The 18,842-nt window shown below is 41.9% G+C and overlaps 1 protein-coding gene across 1 annotated transcript; it reads left to right on the plus strand.

Annotated features, from left to right (window-relative positions):
- Nucleotides 1–140: 140 nt before the first annotated feature.
- LOC139116641 (mucin-22-like) lies at nucleotides 141–17,536 on the plus strand (the record flags this gene model as incomplete). Its single annotated transcript, XM_070679236.1, has 15 exons — nucleotides 141–2,139; nucleotides 2,519–2,632; nucleotides 5,775–5,873; nucleotides 7,026–9,826; nucleotides 9,889–11,056; nucleotides 11,087–11,298; nucleotides 11,390–11,665; nucleotides 11,697–12,215; nucleotides 12,248–12,278; nucleotides 12,425–13,021; nucleotides 13,276–13,383; nucleotides 13,985–14,086; nucleotides 15,464–15,568; nucleotides 15,702–15,806; nucleotides 16,484–17,536. Coding segments are annotated over 15 exons (8,370 nt in total), but the record flags the coding sequence as incomplete, so codon positions are not given.
- Between the last annotated feature and the right edge of the window lie 1,306 nt (nucleotides 17,537–18,842).

Here is an 18,842-nt window from a genome sequence, read left to right on the forward strand (position 1 = left end):
CCACGTCTGCTGTTGAGATTCAGACAACAGCAGCAAGGACAACTGCTGCACCAACTGTTGCAAAGACACAGCTGCTCCCACAACACTAGCACCAGTTGAGACCACGTCTGCTGTTGAGATTCAGACAACAGGAGTGAGGACAACAGCTGCTCCAACAACACTATCCACCAGTTGAGACAACGTCTGCTGTTGAGATTCAGACAACGGGAGTGAGGACAACTGCTGCACCAACAACACTAGCACCTGTAGTAACAACATCTGCTGTTGAGATTCAGACAACAGGAGTGAGGACAACTGCTGCTCCAACTGATGCAAGGACCACAGCTGCTCCCACAACACTGGCACCAGTAGTAACAACGTCTGCTGTTGAGATTCAGACAACAGCAGCAAGGACAACTGCTGCACCAACTGTTGCAAAGACAACAGCTGCTCCAACAACACTAGCACCAGTGGAGACAACGTCTGGTGTTGAGATTCAGACAACAGGAGTGAGAACAACAGCTGCTCCAACAACACTTCCACCAGTAGAAACAACGTCTGCTGTCGAGATTCAGACAACAGGAGTGAGGACAACTGGTGCACCAACTGTTGCAAAGACAACAGCTGCTCCAACAACACTAGCACCAGTAGTGACAACATCTGCTGTTGATATTCAGACATCTGTTACCGATACAGCTCTTCCAATCGTTCTGAAAACTACAGCTGCCCCAACAACACTAGCACCTGTTGAGACAACATCCTCTGTTGAAATTCAGACAACAGGTGTGAGGACAACTGCTGCTCCAACAACATTACCACCAGTAGAAACAACGTCTGCTGTTGAGATTCAGACAACGGGAGTCAGGACAACTGCTGCACCAACAACACTAGCACCAGTGGAGACCACGTCTGCTGTTGAGATTCAGACAACAGCAGCAAGGACAACTGCTGCACCAACTGTTGCAAAGACAACAGCTGCTCCCACAACACTAGCACCAGTTGAGACCACGTCTGCTGTTGAGATTCAGACAACAGGAGTGAGGACAACAGCTGCTCCAACAACTTTTCCACCAGTAGAAACAACGTCTGCTGTTGAGATTCAGACAACTGGATTGAGGACAACTGCTGCACCAACAACACTAGCACCAGTAGTAACAACATCTGCTGTTGAGATTCAGACAACAGGAGTGAGGACAACTGCTGCTCCAACTGATGCAAGGACCACAGCTGCTCCCACAACACTGGCACCAGTAGAGACAACGTCTGCGTTTGAGATTCAGACAACAGCAGCAAGGACAACTGCTGCACCAACTGTTGCAAAGACAACAGCTGCTCCCACAACACTAGCACCAGTGGAGACAACGTCTGCTGTTGAGATTCAGACAACAGGAGTGAGGACAACAGCTGCTCCAACAACACTTCCACCAGTAGAAACAACGTCTGCTGTCGAGATTCAGACAACAGGAGTGAGGACAACTGCTGCACCAACTGTTGCAAAGACAACAGCTGCTCCAACAACACTAGCACCAGTAGTGACAACATCTGCTGTTGATATTCAGACATCTGTTACAGATACAGCTCTTCCAATCGTTCTGAAAACTACAGCTGCCCCTACAACACTAGCACCTGTTGAGACAACATCCTCTGTTGAAATTCTGACAACAGGTGTGAGGACAACTGCTGCTCCAACTGATGCAAGGACCACAGCTGCTCCAACAACATTACCACCAGTATTAACGACATCTGCAGTTGAGATTCAGACAACAGGAGCAAGGACAGCTGCTGCACCAACTGTTGCAAAGACAACAGCTGCTGCAACAACACTACCACCAGTGGAGACCACATCTGGTGTTGAGATTCAGACAACAGGAGTGAGGACAACTGCTGCTCCAACTCTTGCAAAGACAACAGCTGCTCCCACAACATTAGCGTCAGTAGAGACAACATCTTCTGTTGTAGTTGAGACAACAAAATTGAAGGAAACTGCGGCACCTACTGTGGCAACGGAGACCTCTGCACCTACTACTGTGGAGAAGACTACACCATGCCCAACATGTCCAATGGTTACAGCTGTGTGTCCAGATGACCATGTTGTTGCATGGGATGTTAGTGGCTGTTGTCCACTACCAATGTGTGTTACCCCAACAGAGGTAGTAACAAGTAAGTTGAATCAAGTATGCTGAGAAGACTAATACATGCAAATTTCTTTAGTTAGACTGTTGTAAAAGTAGTAAATGAAAACGTCTTCTCAAAACTTATCATTCGTAATGCTTTTATTGAACGGAAAGATTAACACTCTTGCTAGAATCATAAGAGGGTTAGTCTAATATTTTTGCATTGTTGCTGTTTATTTTCATATCCTATTGTGTATTTCTGTCAAGTGTAATCATAAATTTGTAAGTGCCTGTTTTAAAAATACTTTGATTTAAAGTTTGAAAGCCACCTAAAGGCTCTTGTTAGCCTCTATACATCATCAGATGAAAGTCTTTGTAAATTATTACTTAAAATGCCAAATGAAGCATATTCTATCGATCAACAGCTCCTTGTCCAGATGTTTGTCCCAAAAGACCTCTGTGTGTAGATGACTTTGTGCCGGCTATGATGGGTGTTGATGATTGTTCTTGTCCTATCTTCCATTGTCCATTTGGTGAAGGTGAGTTCTCAATGAAAAATGAGCTTTTGTATCAGGTGTAATTGTTAACAAATTGACTAACTGAAGACAATTAATCGTCAAAGGGATGCAAATGATATAATAACATAAACAGTCTGTCAACTTGCTTCTGTCCAACATGATTTCGCCCTTTAAACAATTTGAAGAGTTCCTGGTGATCTTAACATGAATATTAAATACAAGTATTTATTATTGGCAGGGTTTGCATGACTGGATGGAGAACAAGTCTCTTTTCAAAATGTTCTGAAATATTGCTACCAAATACATAAACTAGCATTGTTCACAAATTCTGGTGTAGTTAAACAGGAAGTTACAGGGCCGTTGGCACACAATAGGGGGATTAGTGATGACACAGCCATTTGCATACACTTGGCACGAGTATTTAATTTCTCATAACATCGCTTATCATGATGGTCACTTGCGTGACGTGAGCGAAAAGGGGTCAAATGGTCGTACAGGGAACGCATTTTGAAACACATGTGTTCTCCAACAAAAAAAAAATGAAACATTTTTTCAGTTTAGTTTCAGCTCAGGTTTAGTTGCTATATTTTCACAGACATCATGTGCAAGATTCAATGACAATGAACGCCTGAACCATGGCAAAATTATTGAATTATTGGATTCTGGGACAAAACACAGCACGTCCGATCAGTAGCGTAGCTTTTCACATATGCATAGATTTACGATTATTCAGCTTTTATAAGGGAAGTTCCTGTTTAATGTTAGGTTGCAGTGTAATGATATCTTGTTCTATACAAATCATACGCCACCGCATATTGAAGTCCCCACATGTTTTTGCATTTTAACAATTTTGCAAAAAATCCTACTGTAGCATTTAATTCTTATGGCTGTTAAATCATTAATGTATAAGGTTTAGTCTCTTATTTGGACATGCTTTTTTTCAATGAGCTTTTCTCAGTGAAAATGGCCTTATCTACTGCTAATGAAGTACATTTTATGTTCACTTTATGTTTGTCATAATTTTTTTCGAATAAGTTTACTGGACTCTGTCGATAGATCTCTTATCTTTATAAAATTTTGTATATCGTAGGTCATTTATTATAACTGCAAAAGGTAAATAGCAATGATGAAAATGATGAATGTTTGACCAATATGTTTGTCTTATCCTATTAGGAGCACAAACAATTACCATTGGCCGTAGAACTTGTCTTTAATCACAGACCTAATTAATGAACATGGCTCTCCAAGGACTTATAATCAAAGTACCTGTTAACAAGTGGGGACTGTGTCAACAACGATGACTTGTCTCGTTATATTTCTTATCTACTAGCTGTTATTCACAACAAAGAAAATGATAATCCTTTTACCTTTTTGTAGTCAGCCATGCTTTGAAATCAGTAGTAATATACATGTACTCACAGAGTGATAAGCTGTTAAACAGGAAGCTCTCCTTTGAAAGCCAGATTATTGTAAGTCTATACAAATGTAAATAACTCACACTACTGATCTGACGTGTTGTGTTTGCCGCAGAATCACGCATTTTCATCACGTTTAAGGTTCCAAGACAAGAAATTGACCTTTCTAATCTAACAATACCCTTGTGGTTAATAAGCTCAGAACCCCTGTAAGTATGTTTTTTGAAAGCCTGGATATAGGGGAATATTTTGGTAACCACAGTGTCACCATTGTTTACATAACTATCATGTGACAGGTAATTTGCATAACCTTTCAAAAATCTGTTTTCTCTCTGTTTTGTCCAAATATTTGCTACGAGATTAGCATAGAAGGCCAAAACAGTATAAACAAAAAAGCATTTTTATAGAGCATAGTTCTTGACTGCAAAGTGTCTGGTAGCTAGGGACCTCTTGCCTCAAAGCAAGGTGAAAATTGAAGTTCAGATTTGTTATCCGCTACTCCAGTGTTCAAAGTTTCAGTATATGTGAATGCCGTTGAAGTTCACCTCGCTCTTGTACATTTTACCTCAATGGTGTCACTCTGTGATCAAGATACCTGGCCATCACATTTCAATGGTTGGCGTCGGGTGACCTTGGTGCAGTCTACCAACTTGCGGCGGGTTGTCAGATGCTGCCGGCACTGTCTCTGTTGCCAAATAATAGGCGAACACGTTGTCTATGATTCATCCATTCATTGTAGAAACTAAATTGGGTATAACTATGACTGTCATGATCTTGTAGTATATAAAAAAGCTGTACTTCCAGTTTGCATTCTCACTGACTGTTAAGCAGACTGTGAACAGGATTTGCTATGGTTCTCCTGGCTATGGAATGATGTGTTTAGTGGTGACTATGATTTTACCAGTGATGGCAAATCAGTTGTCGTTTATTTCCAGATATTAATATAGAAAGTGATAATTGAGTGCTTCAAATCAACCCTTGTGTGTAACAGGTTGTGTTTCCCCCCGATAACCATCATTTACATGAGAATTCAAAAAAAAATCAAAATATCCCAGCCAGTATATATGCGAATGTGCTGTATCATCAGTAATCCCCCATCGTGCACCCATTGTCCTGTGTAATCCCATTGGCAGTTCTGAGTTCTGGAGACTTTTTTATGGAAATTATCTGAAAAAAAGCATGTAGAATTGCTGCATAACTGTGAGAACTGCTTTCGAGATCAAAATGATTCAAAATCAAAATAAGATATAGTGCTGAGCTTGTTTAATATATATAGTAAATGTTTATGAAGTATATTACATAATCTTTTTTCTCTATTTTGATGATGAACTTTCTGGAGTTAAATAAAAATTCGTGTTTCACACCGCCTTGATCTCTTTACTTCAATTTGTTGTTTGATGTAACAAATTTCATTTCCCACTGATACTGAACAAAATGATATTTTTCAGTAAGTATGACAGGCACCTTGGTTAGAAATACCGTAAATACTCCGTACAGAACTGCTTATATGTAATCGTACAGGCATATTTACCATTTGTAGTGCTCTGTAATTTTTGTATTAAATGTTTTGAAGCAAGCATGGATGATGTGGCTAGTCCAGATCAACAAATGCAAGAATGAGTAAACGTTTCCCTTTTTGGCCATACTTTTCATTAATATTAAAACTGAATGGTACCCTATAATGCTCTAACTCGAAATATATATTTAGTTGCTATCTCTGTTTGACAAAATTTACCTTCTATTTTCAGTATTGCCAAAGAATTTCACAGAAGCACCCACAGAACCTCCAGTATACACTACACCAGTGTTGGAAAGGACACCTAGACCACTGTCAAAATTGCCTTCAGGTAGGTGGATTATATGTAGAATGACTGAATGCCATTGCCAGTTCAATGTAGACCTGAAGATTCAACCACAGTGGTCTACTGTGTCTTCAAAATGCGTAACTCAAAAAAGCTTCATATCTGAAAATGTGCAGTCTTTTGTCCACATTTGAATGTGTATGACTGTTAATGATTGATTAATTAAAAGCGTCAGTCACATGTCTGGGGCTGTTTATTCCTGAGAAGATACAAGGTCTTTTACATGGCTGTTGGTCACTTTTCATGGGATAAAACATATCTACTTAAGGGGCTTAATATCCGGATAAGTAGACAAACAATTCATAAAAGCCCAATATGTTTTTTATTTGTCTTTTATACCAATTAACGTGTCATTTTGGGACCAAAGTAACTTTTGCAAATTTTGTAACTCAGGTCAATGGTAAGGTTGTTGTGGATGATTTGAAGGTATACTTTTGCTGGTATCTTCTCTTTATCTGCATGATAAATAGAAATCCCCAGGTGTATATGTAATTTTCATTGGTATTGGTAGACCATAAAAGTGTTCATTAATTAGCAAAATGCTAATTTAAATACACATTGGATGTTTGCGCCAACCAAGGTTGATATATGTTGCAGCTGTGCAATAGCAACATGCATGGTAGTTCAATTTTTAGCGAACTCAAGATATAATAGTATAATTGGTTGTGTGTATTCTTACTGATCAAGATATTCCTTTTAAAATAGATGTTACTCGCTATCAGAGGATGGGTACATGAGCATGAGAAGAGAAAGTTTGACTCGGTGTTACATTCGTTATATAAACTAATTGTGAAAACCGAGTTAAAATTTTTTCATGAGTCAAAAGATGACTACAAATTTGAAAACAAATATAAAAACATAATACATGTATTTAATGTTCTTCAACGTGTGTTTTGATTTACAGCACAAAGTTAATATGCATCGGAGCTTTCTATAACATAATTATTATGTACTAAATCCATCATTCATCGCTTAGGAAGTGTCAAACAAGTCATGCCTTTGGTATAAGTGTTCCTAATTTTAAACTTTCAACCACCTTTCGTGCTCATATACTGCATATTCCTAGTACAAGCACAAAAGCATGTTGCATATTCACTTTTCAACTATCAGTTCATACAAAGTTCAATTCCTTTACAGTGATAGCAACTACCTTGCCTGATACTGTTGTTTTAACTACACTAAAAGAAGCCACAACTGTTGAGATTCCAACAACAACACTGAGAGAAAGGACAACTGGCGCACCAACTGTTGCAAGGACAACAGCTGCTCCGACAACACTGGCACCAGTAGAAACAACGTCTGCTGTTGATATTCAGACAACATCTGTCACAGACACTGCTCTTCCCATTGTTGCCAAAACTACAGCTGCTCCAACAACACTACCACCAGTAGAGACAACATCTGCTGTTGAGATTCAGACAACAGGAGTGAGGACAACTGCTGCACCAACTGTTGCAAGGACAACAACTGCTCCAACAACACTGGCACCAGTAGTAACAACGTCCGCTGTTGAGATTCAGACAACAGGAGCAAGGACAACTGCTGCACCAACTGTTGCAAGGACAACAGCTGCTCCAACAACACTGGCACCAGTAGAAACAACATCTGCTGTTGATATTCAGACAACAGGAGTGAGGAGAACTGCTGCACCGACAATTGCAAGGACAACAGCGGCTCCCACAACACTACCACCAGTAGAGACAACATCTGCTGTTGAGATTCAGACAACAGGAGTGAGGACAACTGCTGCACCAACTGTTGCAAGGACAACAGCTGCTCCAACAACACTGGCACCAGTAGTAACAACGTCCGCTGTTGAGATTCAGACAACAGGAGCAAGGACAACTGCTGCACCAACTGTTGCAAGGACAACAGCTGCTCCAACAACACTGGCACCAGTAGAGACAACATCTGGTGTTGATATTCAGACAACAGGAGTGAGGACAACTGCTTCACCGACAATTGCAAGGACAACAGCGGCTCCCACAACACTACCACCAGTAGAGACAACATCGTTTGTTGAGATTCAGACAACAGGAGCAAGGACAACTGCTGCACCAACTGTTGCAAGGACAACAGCTGCTCCAACAACACTGGCACCAGTAGTAACAACGTCCGCTGTTGAGATTCAGACAACAGGAGTGAGGACAACTGCTGCACCAACTGTTGCAAGGACAACAGCTGCTCCCACAACACTGGCACCAGTAGAGACAACATCTGCTGTTGAGATTCAGACAACAGGAGTGAGGACAACTGCTGCACCAACTGTTGCAAGGACAACAGCTGCTCCATCAACACTGGCACCAGTAGAGACAACATCTGCTGTTGAGATTCAGACAACAGGAGCAAGGACAACTGCTGCACCAACTGTTGCAAGGACAACAGCTGCTCCAACAACACTGGCACCAGTAGTAACAACGTCCGCTGTTGAGATTCAGACAACAGGAGTAAGGACAACTGCTGCACCAACTGTTGCAAGGACAACAGCTGCTCCCACAACACTGGCACCAGCGGAGACCACGTCTGCTGTTGAGATTCTGACAACACCTGTCACAGACACTGCTCTTCCCATTGTTGCCAAAACTACAGCCGCTCCAACTACACTGGCACCAGTAGAAACAACATCTGGTGTTGAGATTCAGACAACAGGAGTGAGGACAACTGCTGCACCAACTGTTGCAAGGACAACAGCTGCTCCAACAACACTGGCACCAGTAGAGACAACGTCTGCTGTTGAGATTCTGACAACAGGAGCAAGGACAACTGCTGCACCAACTGTTGCAAGGACAACAGCTGCTCCAACAACACTGGCACCAGTAGAGACAACATCGTTTGTTGAGATTCAGACAACAGGAGTGAGGACAACTGCTGCACCAACTGTTGCAAGGACAACAGCGGCTCCCACAACACTGGCACCAGTGGTAACAACGTCCGCTGTTGAGATTCAGACAACAGGAGTGAGGACAACTGCTGCACCAACTGTTGCAAGGACAACAGGTGCTCCATCAACACTGGCACCAGTAGAGACAACATCTGCTATTGAGATTCAGACAACAGGAACAAGGACAACTGCTGCACCAACTGTTGCAAGGACAACAGCTGCTCCAACAACACTGGCACCAGTAGTAACAACGTCCGCTGTTGAGATTCAGACAACAGGAGTAAGGACAACTGCTGCACCAACTGTTGCAAGGACAACAGCTGCTCCCACAACACTGGCACCAGCGGAGACCACGTCTGCTGTTGAGATTCTGACAACACCTGTCACAGACACTGCTCTTCCCATTGTTGCCAAAACTACAGCCGCTCCAACTACACTGGCACCAGTAGAAACAACATCTGGTGTTGAGATTCAGACAACAGGAGTGAGGACAACTGCTGCACCAACTGTTGCAAGGACAACAGCTGCTCCAACAACACTGGCACCAGTAGAGACAACATCGTTTGTTGAGATTCAGACAACAGGAGTGAGGACAACTGCTGCACCAACTGTTGCAAGGACAACAGCTGCTCCAACAACACTGGCACCAGTAGAGACAACATCTGCTGTTGATATTCAGACAACAGGAGTGAGGACAACTGCTGCACCAACTGTTGCAAGGACAACAGCTGCTCCAACAACACTGGCACCAGTGGTAACAACGTCCGCTGTTGAGATTCAGACAACAGGAGTGAGGACAACTGCTGCACCAACTGTTGCAAGGACAACAGCTGCTCCAACAACACTGGCACCAGTAGAGACAACATCTGGTGTTGATATTCAGACAACAGGAGTGAGGACAACTGCTGCACCAACTGTTGCAAGAACAACCGCTGCTCCCACAACACTGGCACCTGTAGAGACAACATCGTTTGTTGAGATTCAGACAACAGGTGTAAGGACAACTGCTGTACCAACTGTTGCAAGAACAACAGCTGCTCCAACAACAGTGGCACCAGTACAACAGCTGCTCCAACAACACTACCACCAGTAGTAACAACGTCCGCTGTTGAGATTCAGACAACAGAAGTAAGGACAACAGCTGCTCCAACAACACTGGCACCAGCGGAGACCACGTCTGCTGTTGAGATTCTGACAACATCTGTCACAGACACTGCTCTTCCCATTGTTGCCAAAACTACAGCCGCTCCAACAACACTGGCACCAGTAGAGACAACATCTGCTGTTGAGATTCAGACAACAGGAGTGAGGACAACTGCTGCACCAACTGTTGCAAGGACAACAGCTGCTCCAACAACACTGGCACCAGTAGAGACAACGTCTGCTGTTGAGATTCAGACAACAGGAGCGAGGACAACTGCTGCACCAACTGTTGCAAGGACAACAGCTGCTCCAACAACACTGGCACCAGTAGTAACAACGTCCGCTGTTGAGATTCAGACAACAGGAGTGAGGACAACTGCTGCACCAACTGTTGCAAGGACAACAGCTGCTCCAACAACACTGGCACCAGTAGAAACAACATCTGCTGTTGAGATTCAGACAACAGGAGTGAGGACAACTGCTGCACCAACTGTTGCAAGGACAACAGCGGCTCCCACAACACTGGCACCAGTAGAGACAACATCTGCTGTTGAGATTCAGACAACAGGAGTGAGGACAACTGCTGCACCAACTGTTGCAAGGACAACAGCTGCTCCTACAACACTGGCACCAGTAGAGACAACATCCTTTGTTGAGATTCAGACAACAGGAGTGAGGACAACTGCTGCACCAACAGTTGCAAGGACAACAGGTGCTCCAACAACACTAGCACCAGTAGAGACAACATCTGGTGTTGATATTCAGACAACAGGAGTGAGGACAACTGCTGCACCAACTGTTGCAAGAACAACCGCTGCTCCCACAACACTGGCACCTGTAGAGACAACATCGTTTGTTGAGATTCAGACAACAGGAGTGAGGACAACTGCTGCACCAACTGTTGCAAGAACAACAGCTGCTCCAACAACACTGGCACCAGTAGTAACAACGTCCGCTGTTGAGATTCAGACAACAGGAGTGAGGACAACTGCTGCACCAACTGTTGCAAGGACAACAGCTGCTCCCACAACACTGGCACCAGTTGAGACCACGTCTGCTGTTGAGATTCTGTCAACATCTGTCACAGACACTGCTCTTCCCATTGTTGCCAAAACTACAGCCAGCTCCAACAACACTGGCACCAGTAGAGACAACATCTGCTGTTGAGATTCAGACAACAGGAGTGAGGACAACTGCTGCACCACTGTTGCAAGGACAACAGCTGCTCCAACAACACTTGCACCAGTAGAGACAACGTCTGCTGTTAAGATTCTGACAACAGGAGCAAGGACAACTGCTGCACCAACTGTTGCAAGGACAACAGCTGCTCCAACAACACTGGCACCAGTAGTAACAACGTCCGCAGTTGAGATTCAGACAACAGGAGTGAGGACAACTGCTGCACCACTGTTGCAAGAACAACCGCTGCTCCCACAACATTGGCACCAGTAGAAACAACATCTGCGTTGAGATTCAGACAACAGGAGTGAGGACAACTGCTGCACCGACAGTTGCAAGGACAACAGCGGCTCCCACAACACTGGCACCAGTAGAGACAACATCTGCTGTTGAGATTCAGACAACAGGAGTGAGGACAACTGCTGCACCAACTGTTGCAAGGACAACAGCTGCTCCAACAACACTGGCACCGGTAGAGACAACATCCTTTGTTGAGATTCAGACAACAGGAGTGAGGACAACTGCTGCACCAACTGTTGCAAGGACAACAGCTGCTCCAACAACACTGGCACCAGTAGTAGACAACATCCGCTGTTGAGATTCAGACAACAGGAGTGAGGACAACTGCTGCACCAACAATTGCAAGGACAACAGCGGCTCCCACAACACTACCACCAGTAGAGACAACATCTGCTGTTGAGATTCAGACAACAGGACTGAGGACAACTGCTGCACCAACTGTTGCAAGAACAACCGCTGCTCCCACAACACTGGCACCTGTAGAGACAACATCGTTTGTTGAGATTCAGACAACAGGTGTAAGGACAACTGCTGCACCAACTGTTGCAAGAACAACAGCTGCTCCAACAACACTGGCACCAGTAGTAACAACGTCCGCTGTTGAGATTCAGACAACAGGAGTGAGGACAACTGCTGCACCAACTGTTGCAAGGACAACAGCTGCTCCCACAACACTGGCACCAGCGGAGACCACGTCTGCTGTTGAGATTCTGACAACACCCGTCACAGACACTGCTCTTCCCATTGTTGCCAAAACTACAGCCGCTCCAACAACACTGGCACCAGTAGAGACAACATCTGCTGTTGAGATTCAGACAACAGGAGTGAGGACAACTGCTGCACCAACTGTTGCAAGGACAACAGCTGCTCCAACAACACTGGCACCAGTAGAGACAACGTCTGCTGTTGAGATTCTGACAACAGGAGCAAGGACAACTGCTGCACCAACTGTTGCAAGGACAACAGCTGCTCCAACAACACTGGCACCAGTAGTAACAACGTCCGCTGTTGAGATTCAGACAACAGGAGTGAGGACAACTGCTGCACCAACTGTTGCAAGGAACAACAGGTGCTCCCACAACACTGGCACCAGTAGAAACAACATCTGCTGTTGAGATTCAGACAACAGGAGTGAGGACAACTGCTGCACCAACTGTTGCAAGGACAACAGCGGCTCCCACAACACTGGCACCAGTAGAGACAACATCTGCTGTTGAGATTCAGACAACAGGAGTGAGGACAACTGCTGCACCAACTGTTGCAAGGACAACAGCTGCTCCAACAACACTTGCACCGGTAGAGACAACATCCTTTGTTGAGATTCAGACAACAGGAGTGAGGACAACTGCTGCACCAACTGTTGCAAGGACAACAGCTGCTCCAACAACACTGGCACCGGTAGAGACAACATCTGCTGTTGAGATTCAGACAACAGGAGTGAGGACAACTGCTGCACCAACTGTTGCAAGGACAACAGCTGCTCCCACAACACTGGCACTGGTAGAAACAACATCTGGTGTTGAAATTCAGACAACAGCGAGAGAAACGCCAGCACCAATTGTTGTGAAAACAACAGCGGCTCCAGTAGACACAACAGCAGCTGTAGCAACAACCGCTGAAGTCAGTACTGGTAAGTGAATATTCCCAGTATTCGATGCATATTGAGAATTTATGCAGTTTGTAATCCACATGTGTATTATTTACTTACAAACCATTAAAAATGAATTTTTATTTGCTTTGCCCAGAGACATGAAAGTATGACAATCATTCGGTTATGGTATGCATGTTACCAAAATTTTACAATATAGTTACGTTATTAATATTAAATCTTATCGAAGAGGATAATAAATGATGTCATTTTATTTACTTCATTTCATTGTGCAGTTTGTGGTGTTTGTGATCCTTTTCCAATCTGTCCACCTGGCCATGATTTAAGACCGGTATATTCAAATGAAGGTGACTGCTGTCCTACCTATTTCGTTTGCGATCCAAGTAAGTGATTTTTCGTCTGTGTCCAAATTTTCAATTCAAAATTGATCTTTACGGAACATTTAACCTACTGATGTTTAAAATTTCTTCCAAGCTATAGTTCACACAGAACCATATTGTATCCAGAGATCTCCTTCATTCGCCAAAGATGGTATTTGAATTCAAATAGTTCCTATACGTTTGAGAGGGGATCATACTTTATTCCTAAAAATTGTAAACATCACACCTTTAACAAGGTTTAAATAACCAACTTTTGGAGTAGCTTTTCAAGGAGCTATGTAAATTTGCAATTTTAAAACCACTCTGTTTAGGCACCGTCTGTTTTGTATGACCTCTCTCCTTGTTTATTTGATATGACCAAAAACTTGAAACATTCAAAAAATTGCAATCTTCTCCCGAAAATATCATTGCAGACATTATCCACTGGAATGTGTCTCAAGGATGAAAGGCCGTTTTAACCTACATTTTGAAAATTTATGAGTTTGCCTTTCTGAATTACGGTATCTTTGGAATTATGTGTGACTTTTTGAGTAGCAATACAGGTTTGTCATAGATAAAACATCGAATCATGGGGACATCTCAACCATTTCTTTATTTTCAATAGGTTGTCCTGCTGTCTGTCCAGTATTGGAAGTTCCAGAATGCCCGGCCAATTTTGAAGCCAAGAGAATTGAAAAGGAATGCTGTTATGAGTATAGATGTGTAGGTGAGTGCATGGAGTCAAATACCCTTGATGAAATAATAATCATAAAGTGTTCAATGGCTTGAGGACAACTGACAGGTTAAGTAAGAATGATGTCTGTACTCTGAAATGGAAGCATGTTTGTATGGATACCAACTTCTCTGGTCTGCCAGGAATTCTCTGGGTATCTTGGGTTTAGAGTTGGACTGGAATTGTATTGCATTTGTGAGTTTTCAGGTAGATCACGTCTCAAGAATGAAATATTTAAACTTTTGCTCAAATACAAGGCATTCTGTATCAAAATCAAAGATAAAAATCGGGGGTCACCCATCAAGTTTTGTTAGTAGAGAAACAAATTACCCAATATTTACCAATCATTGAAATTCAAAATGGCCGGCATGCGTGTTTTATCACTATTGGGAAAAATAAGATGCCTGATTTTCACAAGAACTAAACTGAAAACTTTATTTACAAGCTTCAAAATGAGCTTTCACAAGTGGTAGGCCAAAAGCATTATGTAAGAGTTTGAGATTCCAAATATCTGTCTCCAAGGCGCATTCTTCCTTGATAACTCTTTGACATCGTGAGGCATGGTTTATGATGGAGCCATTTGGCAAGAAATGTCTTAATTACAACCTAAAGAATCACATGAAATCTTTTTTTTCCAGAATGTGTCTTGAAGTGTTGTTTTTTTCCAAGATAGTGTTAATTAATGTGTTCCCTATTGCAAATCTCAATCAAATGATTTGTAGTACCCATGCTTGACCTGAAAAACATCGTTGCAATTGAACATTTATGAGATCAAACAACATGCTAATGGACAACAGTTTAATTAAAGCTTATAGACTGCCCATGAAAATGTGAGGCATGTTGTTTCATACTCAGGAATGTTGAATGACTTAGCTTAGAGAATTCTGGTATTTTAGGTTGTTATGACGGAATATGTTTGGTAATTCAAATACACCAGACTGAATGACATAAGTGTTTCAGGAAATGGGAATCTAAATGAACTCTTACAGATGGATTGGTCAGCCTTACTCTCTGAAACATTTTCCATATTCTGAATATCATGCACTGAGTATCTGTTACTCTATGTAGAGGAGCACTCACAAGTACAGAATACCTCAGCTCACTGATGTGACGTATTCCAGCCTGTCTTCACTGAAGAAAAATGGTTTCATCAAGACTTATCTGTTTGAATTGTTAAGAGGTCGTTTGTTAGTCATTCCTCCTCATATGAAATGCCATTATTGTCTTATCGAAATGACACATTTTAAGATGTGGTTCCGCGGTGCTACTAAGTGTTTATTATATTGTCAATCAAACAACCTGTGCTGTACTACCCTGTAAAGATGAATGCAGAGATGAATGTCAATAAATGTTTCTTTGTTCACTTTGCAGAGTGCAGTTGTCCACCAGAACCAATCTGTCCGGAGGGTTATGACGTGAAAGCAATTCGCCGTAATGAAAAGGATTGTTGCCCATTATACTTCATGTGTGAATTACGTGAGTATTATTTATTCAAAGCATTCATCGATTGTTACTTACAATAAAATTACATGTATAATCTGTGTTTATCAGAAGCTTCATTTTTGCTGCATTCTTTCCATACACTGATGGTCTGTGTGTTTGCTCATAGGATGCCCAGCTGTGTGCCCGAAAATCGATCCACCCAATTGTCAAGCAGGTAGCAGGCCAATGGCAGTTCAGAAGGAGTGCTGTTACGACTTTGAATGTGTACCAGGTAATTAACCCTTTCACCACCATGGTTTAGCCCAACCCATTATAATCAATGATGATTGTGGACCTATTAACAGGGAATTAGGGGTGAACAAGTGTAAATTCTGTCACCCTGTGTTAATTAAGTCTTTACGTACTGGAGGTACATGCCTACTGTATAACCCTATAAGAACTAGGTATGCCTTTTAAGTGCAACTCAGAAGTCCACATGCATGTAGCCTAGGGGAACCTACACGTTGGGTTTACCCCTTTGAGCGCCAAAGTCAATTTTTGTTGCCTATATCAAAATATACAGCTGTCAATTTTTTTCTAATTTTTGCTAAAATTTTGATAAAAATCTGAAGCCAATAAAATGTGATGTTCATTTGGTCCAAAATTGGGTTAATAGGCCCGGTATCTCATTTTTGTCATTGCATATGTGAAACCTTTCAGCCATATCTCAAATCTCAATCGCATTACCTCAATGATAGCTTCATTCAGTTTTCCAAATGAATACTGAAAATTTGAATTGTAAATTTTTAGAGCCAGTTATGGGCTACTTTCCTCATTTTGGTCAAAACATCTACTCGTAAACTGCTTGTCTAATCGTACACTTACAAAGTTCACATGTCAAAGTTAAAGGGCTTGTTAATTACGCTTAAATATGAAACTTGACGCTGTGTTTTCTATGTATCTTTACAGAGGTAAGCAGATGCAATGTTTTCCCGATGTCAAATGAGCCCAAGCATATCTACTTCGACGGCTGTCGCAGTATCGACCCTGTCGTTATGACAGCATGTGAGGGAAGGTGTTTGTCCCGGTCTACTGGTCTGTAGATCAAGATGAAACAGTCAACGAATGCAAATGCTGCTCTGCCCTGGGAACTAGGACGCGACTGGTGCCAATGATGTGTGCCAATAACTTCAGGATGATGTATGAGTACACCCATATAACATCTTGCGGCTGTATGAAATGTGAAGACAATAGTCTACATTCACCTGGAGATAATTTACAAATTGGCGGCGGCGGTTTTTCCTAATTTTGCCATTTCAAAGAGTTAGGCTTGGATAGAAGAACTTTAAATGTTTCATTTCAAAGAAAAAGTTCATTATGAGAAGCTTTTATTCAGATGTTAGTGTGTGAGGTAATTATGGTGGATTTTAACATGTAGTGAAAAGTCAAGATTTTTCAAATGTTGGCATAATTGTAACTCGGTAATTGTTGAGAATATGACTGGTGCAGGGCATAATTGAGTATAGACCACGGTAAAGTTAAACTTTTAGCTGAAGAGATGGCTTGTTGTCCATTGAATGAATTCAATTTTGACATCAGTCACGTTTCAGTTTTTTAATGTCATTTACTGATTTCATAAATGTGAATGCAAATTTATCCAATGAATATTTAATGTATCTTGACAGATGAAAATTGTGTCGTTTACTTTATAGTGGCATATTGCAAAAATTTTACACACTCCAGCAGAGTTGCTGGCGCAGCTTATTTTTTCAGTGAAGTTCGTGTAATGCTGATAGAAAATTTGACAATGTAACCAAAAAATTTCTCAAAGTTAACTGTAAAACATACAGTGTTATCATAAGGCCAAACATGGGGCCAATTGATGATGGTACAACCTTACAGAGTATACAATCATACATGTTTTGATTGACATATATGACACTTTGTCATTTTTAATTTGTAAGAAATATAAAGTGCTAAAATAAAACATTTTTCTTGGCAGATTTTTGCCCCCAAAACTCACTAGTTTGCCTTTGGTCCACTTTTAAAATTCAGATGCTGAACTGATGTTTGGTGATGTGTGTGAGTCAGAGAATGCATTCTATACACAATTGGTAGCGTCTGTAAAATGTGAGAAGGGTGAATCTGTTAGAGATAATCATCAAGTGAGCAAGTGACACAATATGTCTACAGTCTATCGAGGCATCTTCCTGATGAGATTATACAGAAATCAAATTGTTTCAAGGGATTTGAAATTCAGTGGAAAACAAAGGTTGCACGGTGTTAATCAGTGCTCACACGAGACATAACTATGGGTGTAACGTGTCAAGATATACACGAATGTGCCTCAAATGTTGTATACACTTCAAAATTTACAGACGTAAACTCTCTGTCAGGAAACTGAACAATTCCCATCCGTCTGAACTCAAGAATTGGCAGTCACCATGCAAAATTTGGTACCAGAGAAACAAATTATCCTATTTAAGTTTACAGACACTTCTAATTCAAAATGGCTGCCATCTCTGTGTTAACTCTATGGAGGAAAGCTGAATTTTATTTTTTTTAAACAAAAGTAAGCTGATGACAGCTTTATTTACCCAAAGAGCGTGAGAATGATCTGCAAGAAAGTGGTGGACCAAAAAGCATTCTGTGAAAGATATCAGAGTCTGCACACGTCTCACGGAGGCACATTGTACCATCGAGCTATTTAACTTGAATATGCTAGTTGTTGGGCGTGCATTGGATTTGCAGGTTGTCATCAAGTGGCAAGGGTGAGTCACGGCCCAATGTGGGTGAGTGAAATACATTGGCCCTGAAGGACAAAGGGAGACCCGCCTGTAAGCCAATCAATATATTTGTTCCCATATCATGAAATAAGGAAATTTGCTATACTTGGCTCTGTAGTATGTATGTGTCTCTATACACTGCAACTAGAAATGTTCTGAAAAGATGGAATGACAATTGGCGTACCAAACATACGTAGAATGGCAGCATCTGTTTACCGTATTTCTACACACTAGCGCAGAGGGTCCGGAGCATGTCAATTTTCTCTTGCAATGTAGCAGGGCGTTTATGTGGACCCTAACCCAGACATGTTTACGACTGAATCCAATAGCTGGGTGTGAGGGAAAATGAAACACTCTGTCGTTAGCCATCGTCATAGGCTTACAAACCACCACAAAGATAGATGTATCAGGTTGGTGTAGTCTCATGAGTACAAGACACAAATACTAAAGTCGCAGAACTACTCCAACGAACTGAAGAGGGCGCTAAACAAGTAGCTGGCAGCTTATGCATTTACTCATTAACCAATCCATGACACATATAA

This window comes from Ptychodera flava, chromosome 17 (genome assembly GCF_041260155.1).
Source record: "Ptychodera flava strain L36383 chromosome 17, AS_Pfla_20210202, whole genome shotgun sequence".
NCBI lineage: Eukaryota > Metazoa > Hemichordata > Enteropneusta > Ptychoderidae > Ptychodera > Ptychodera flava.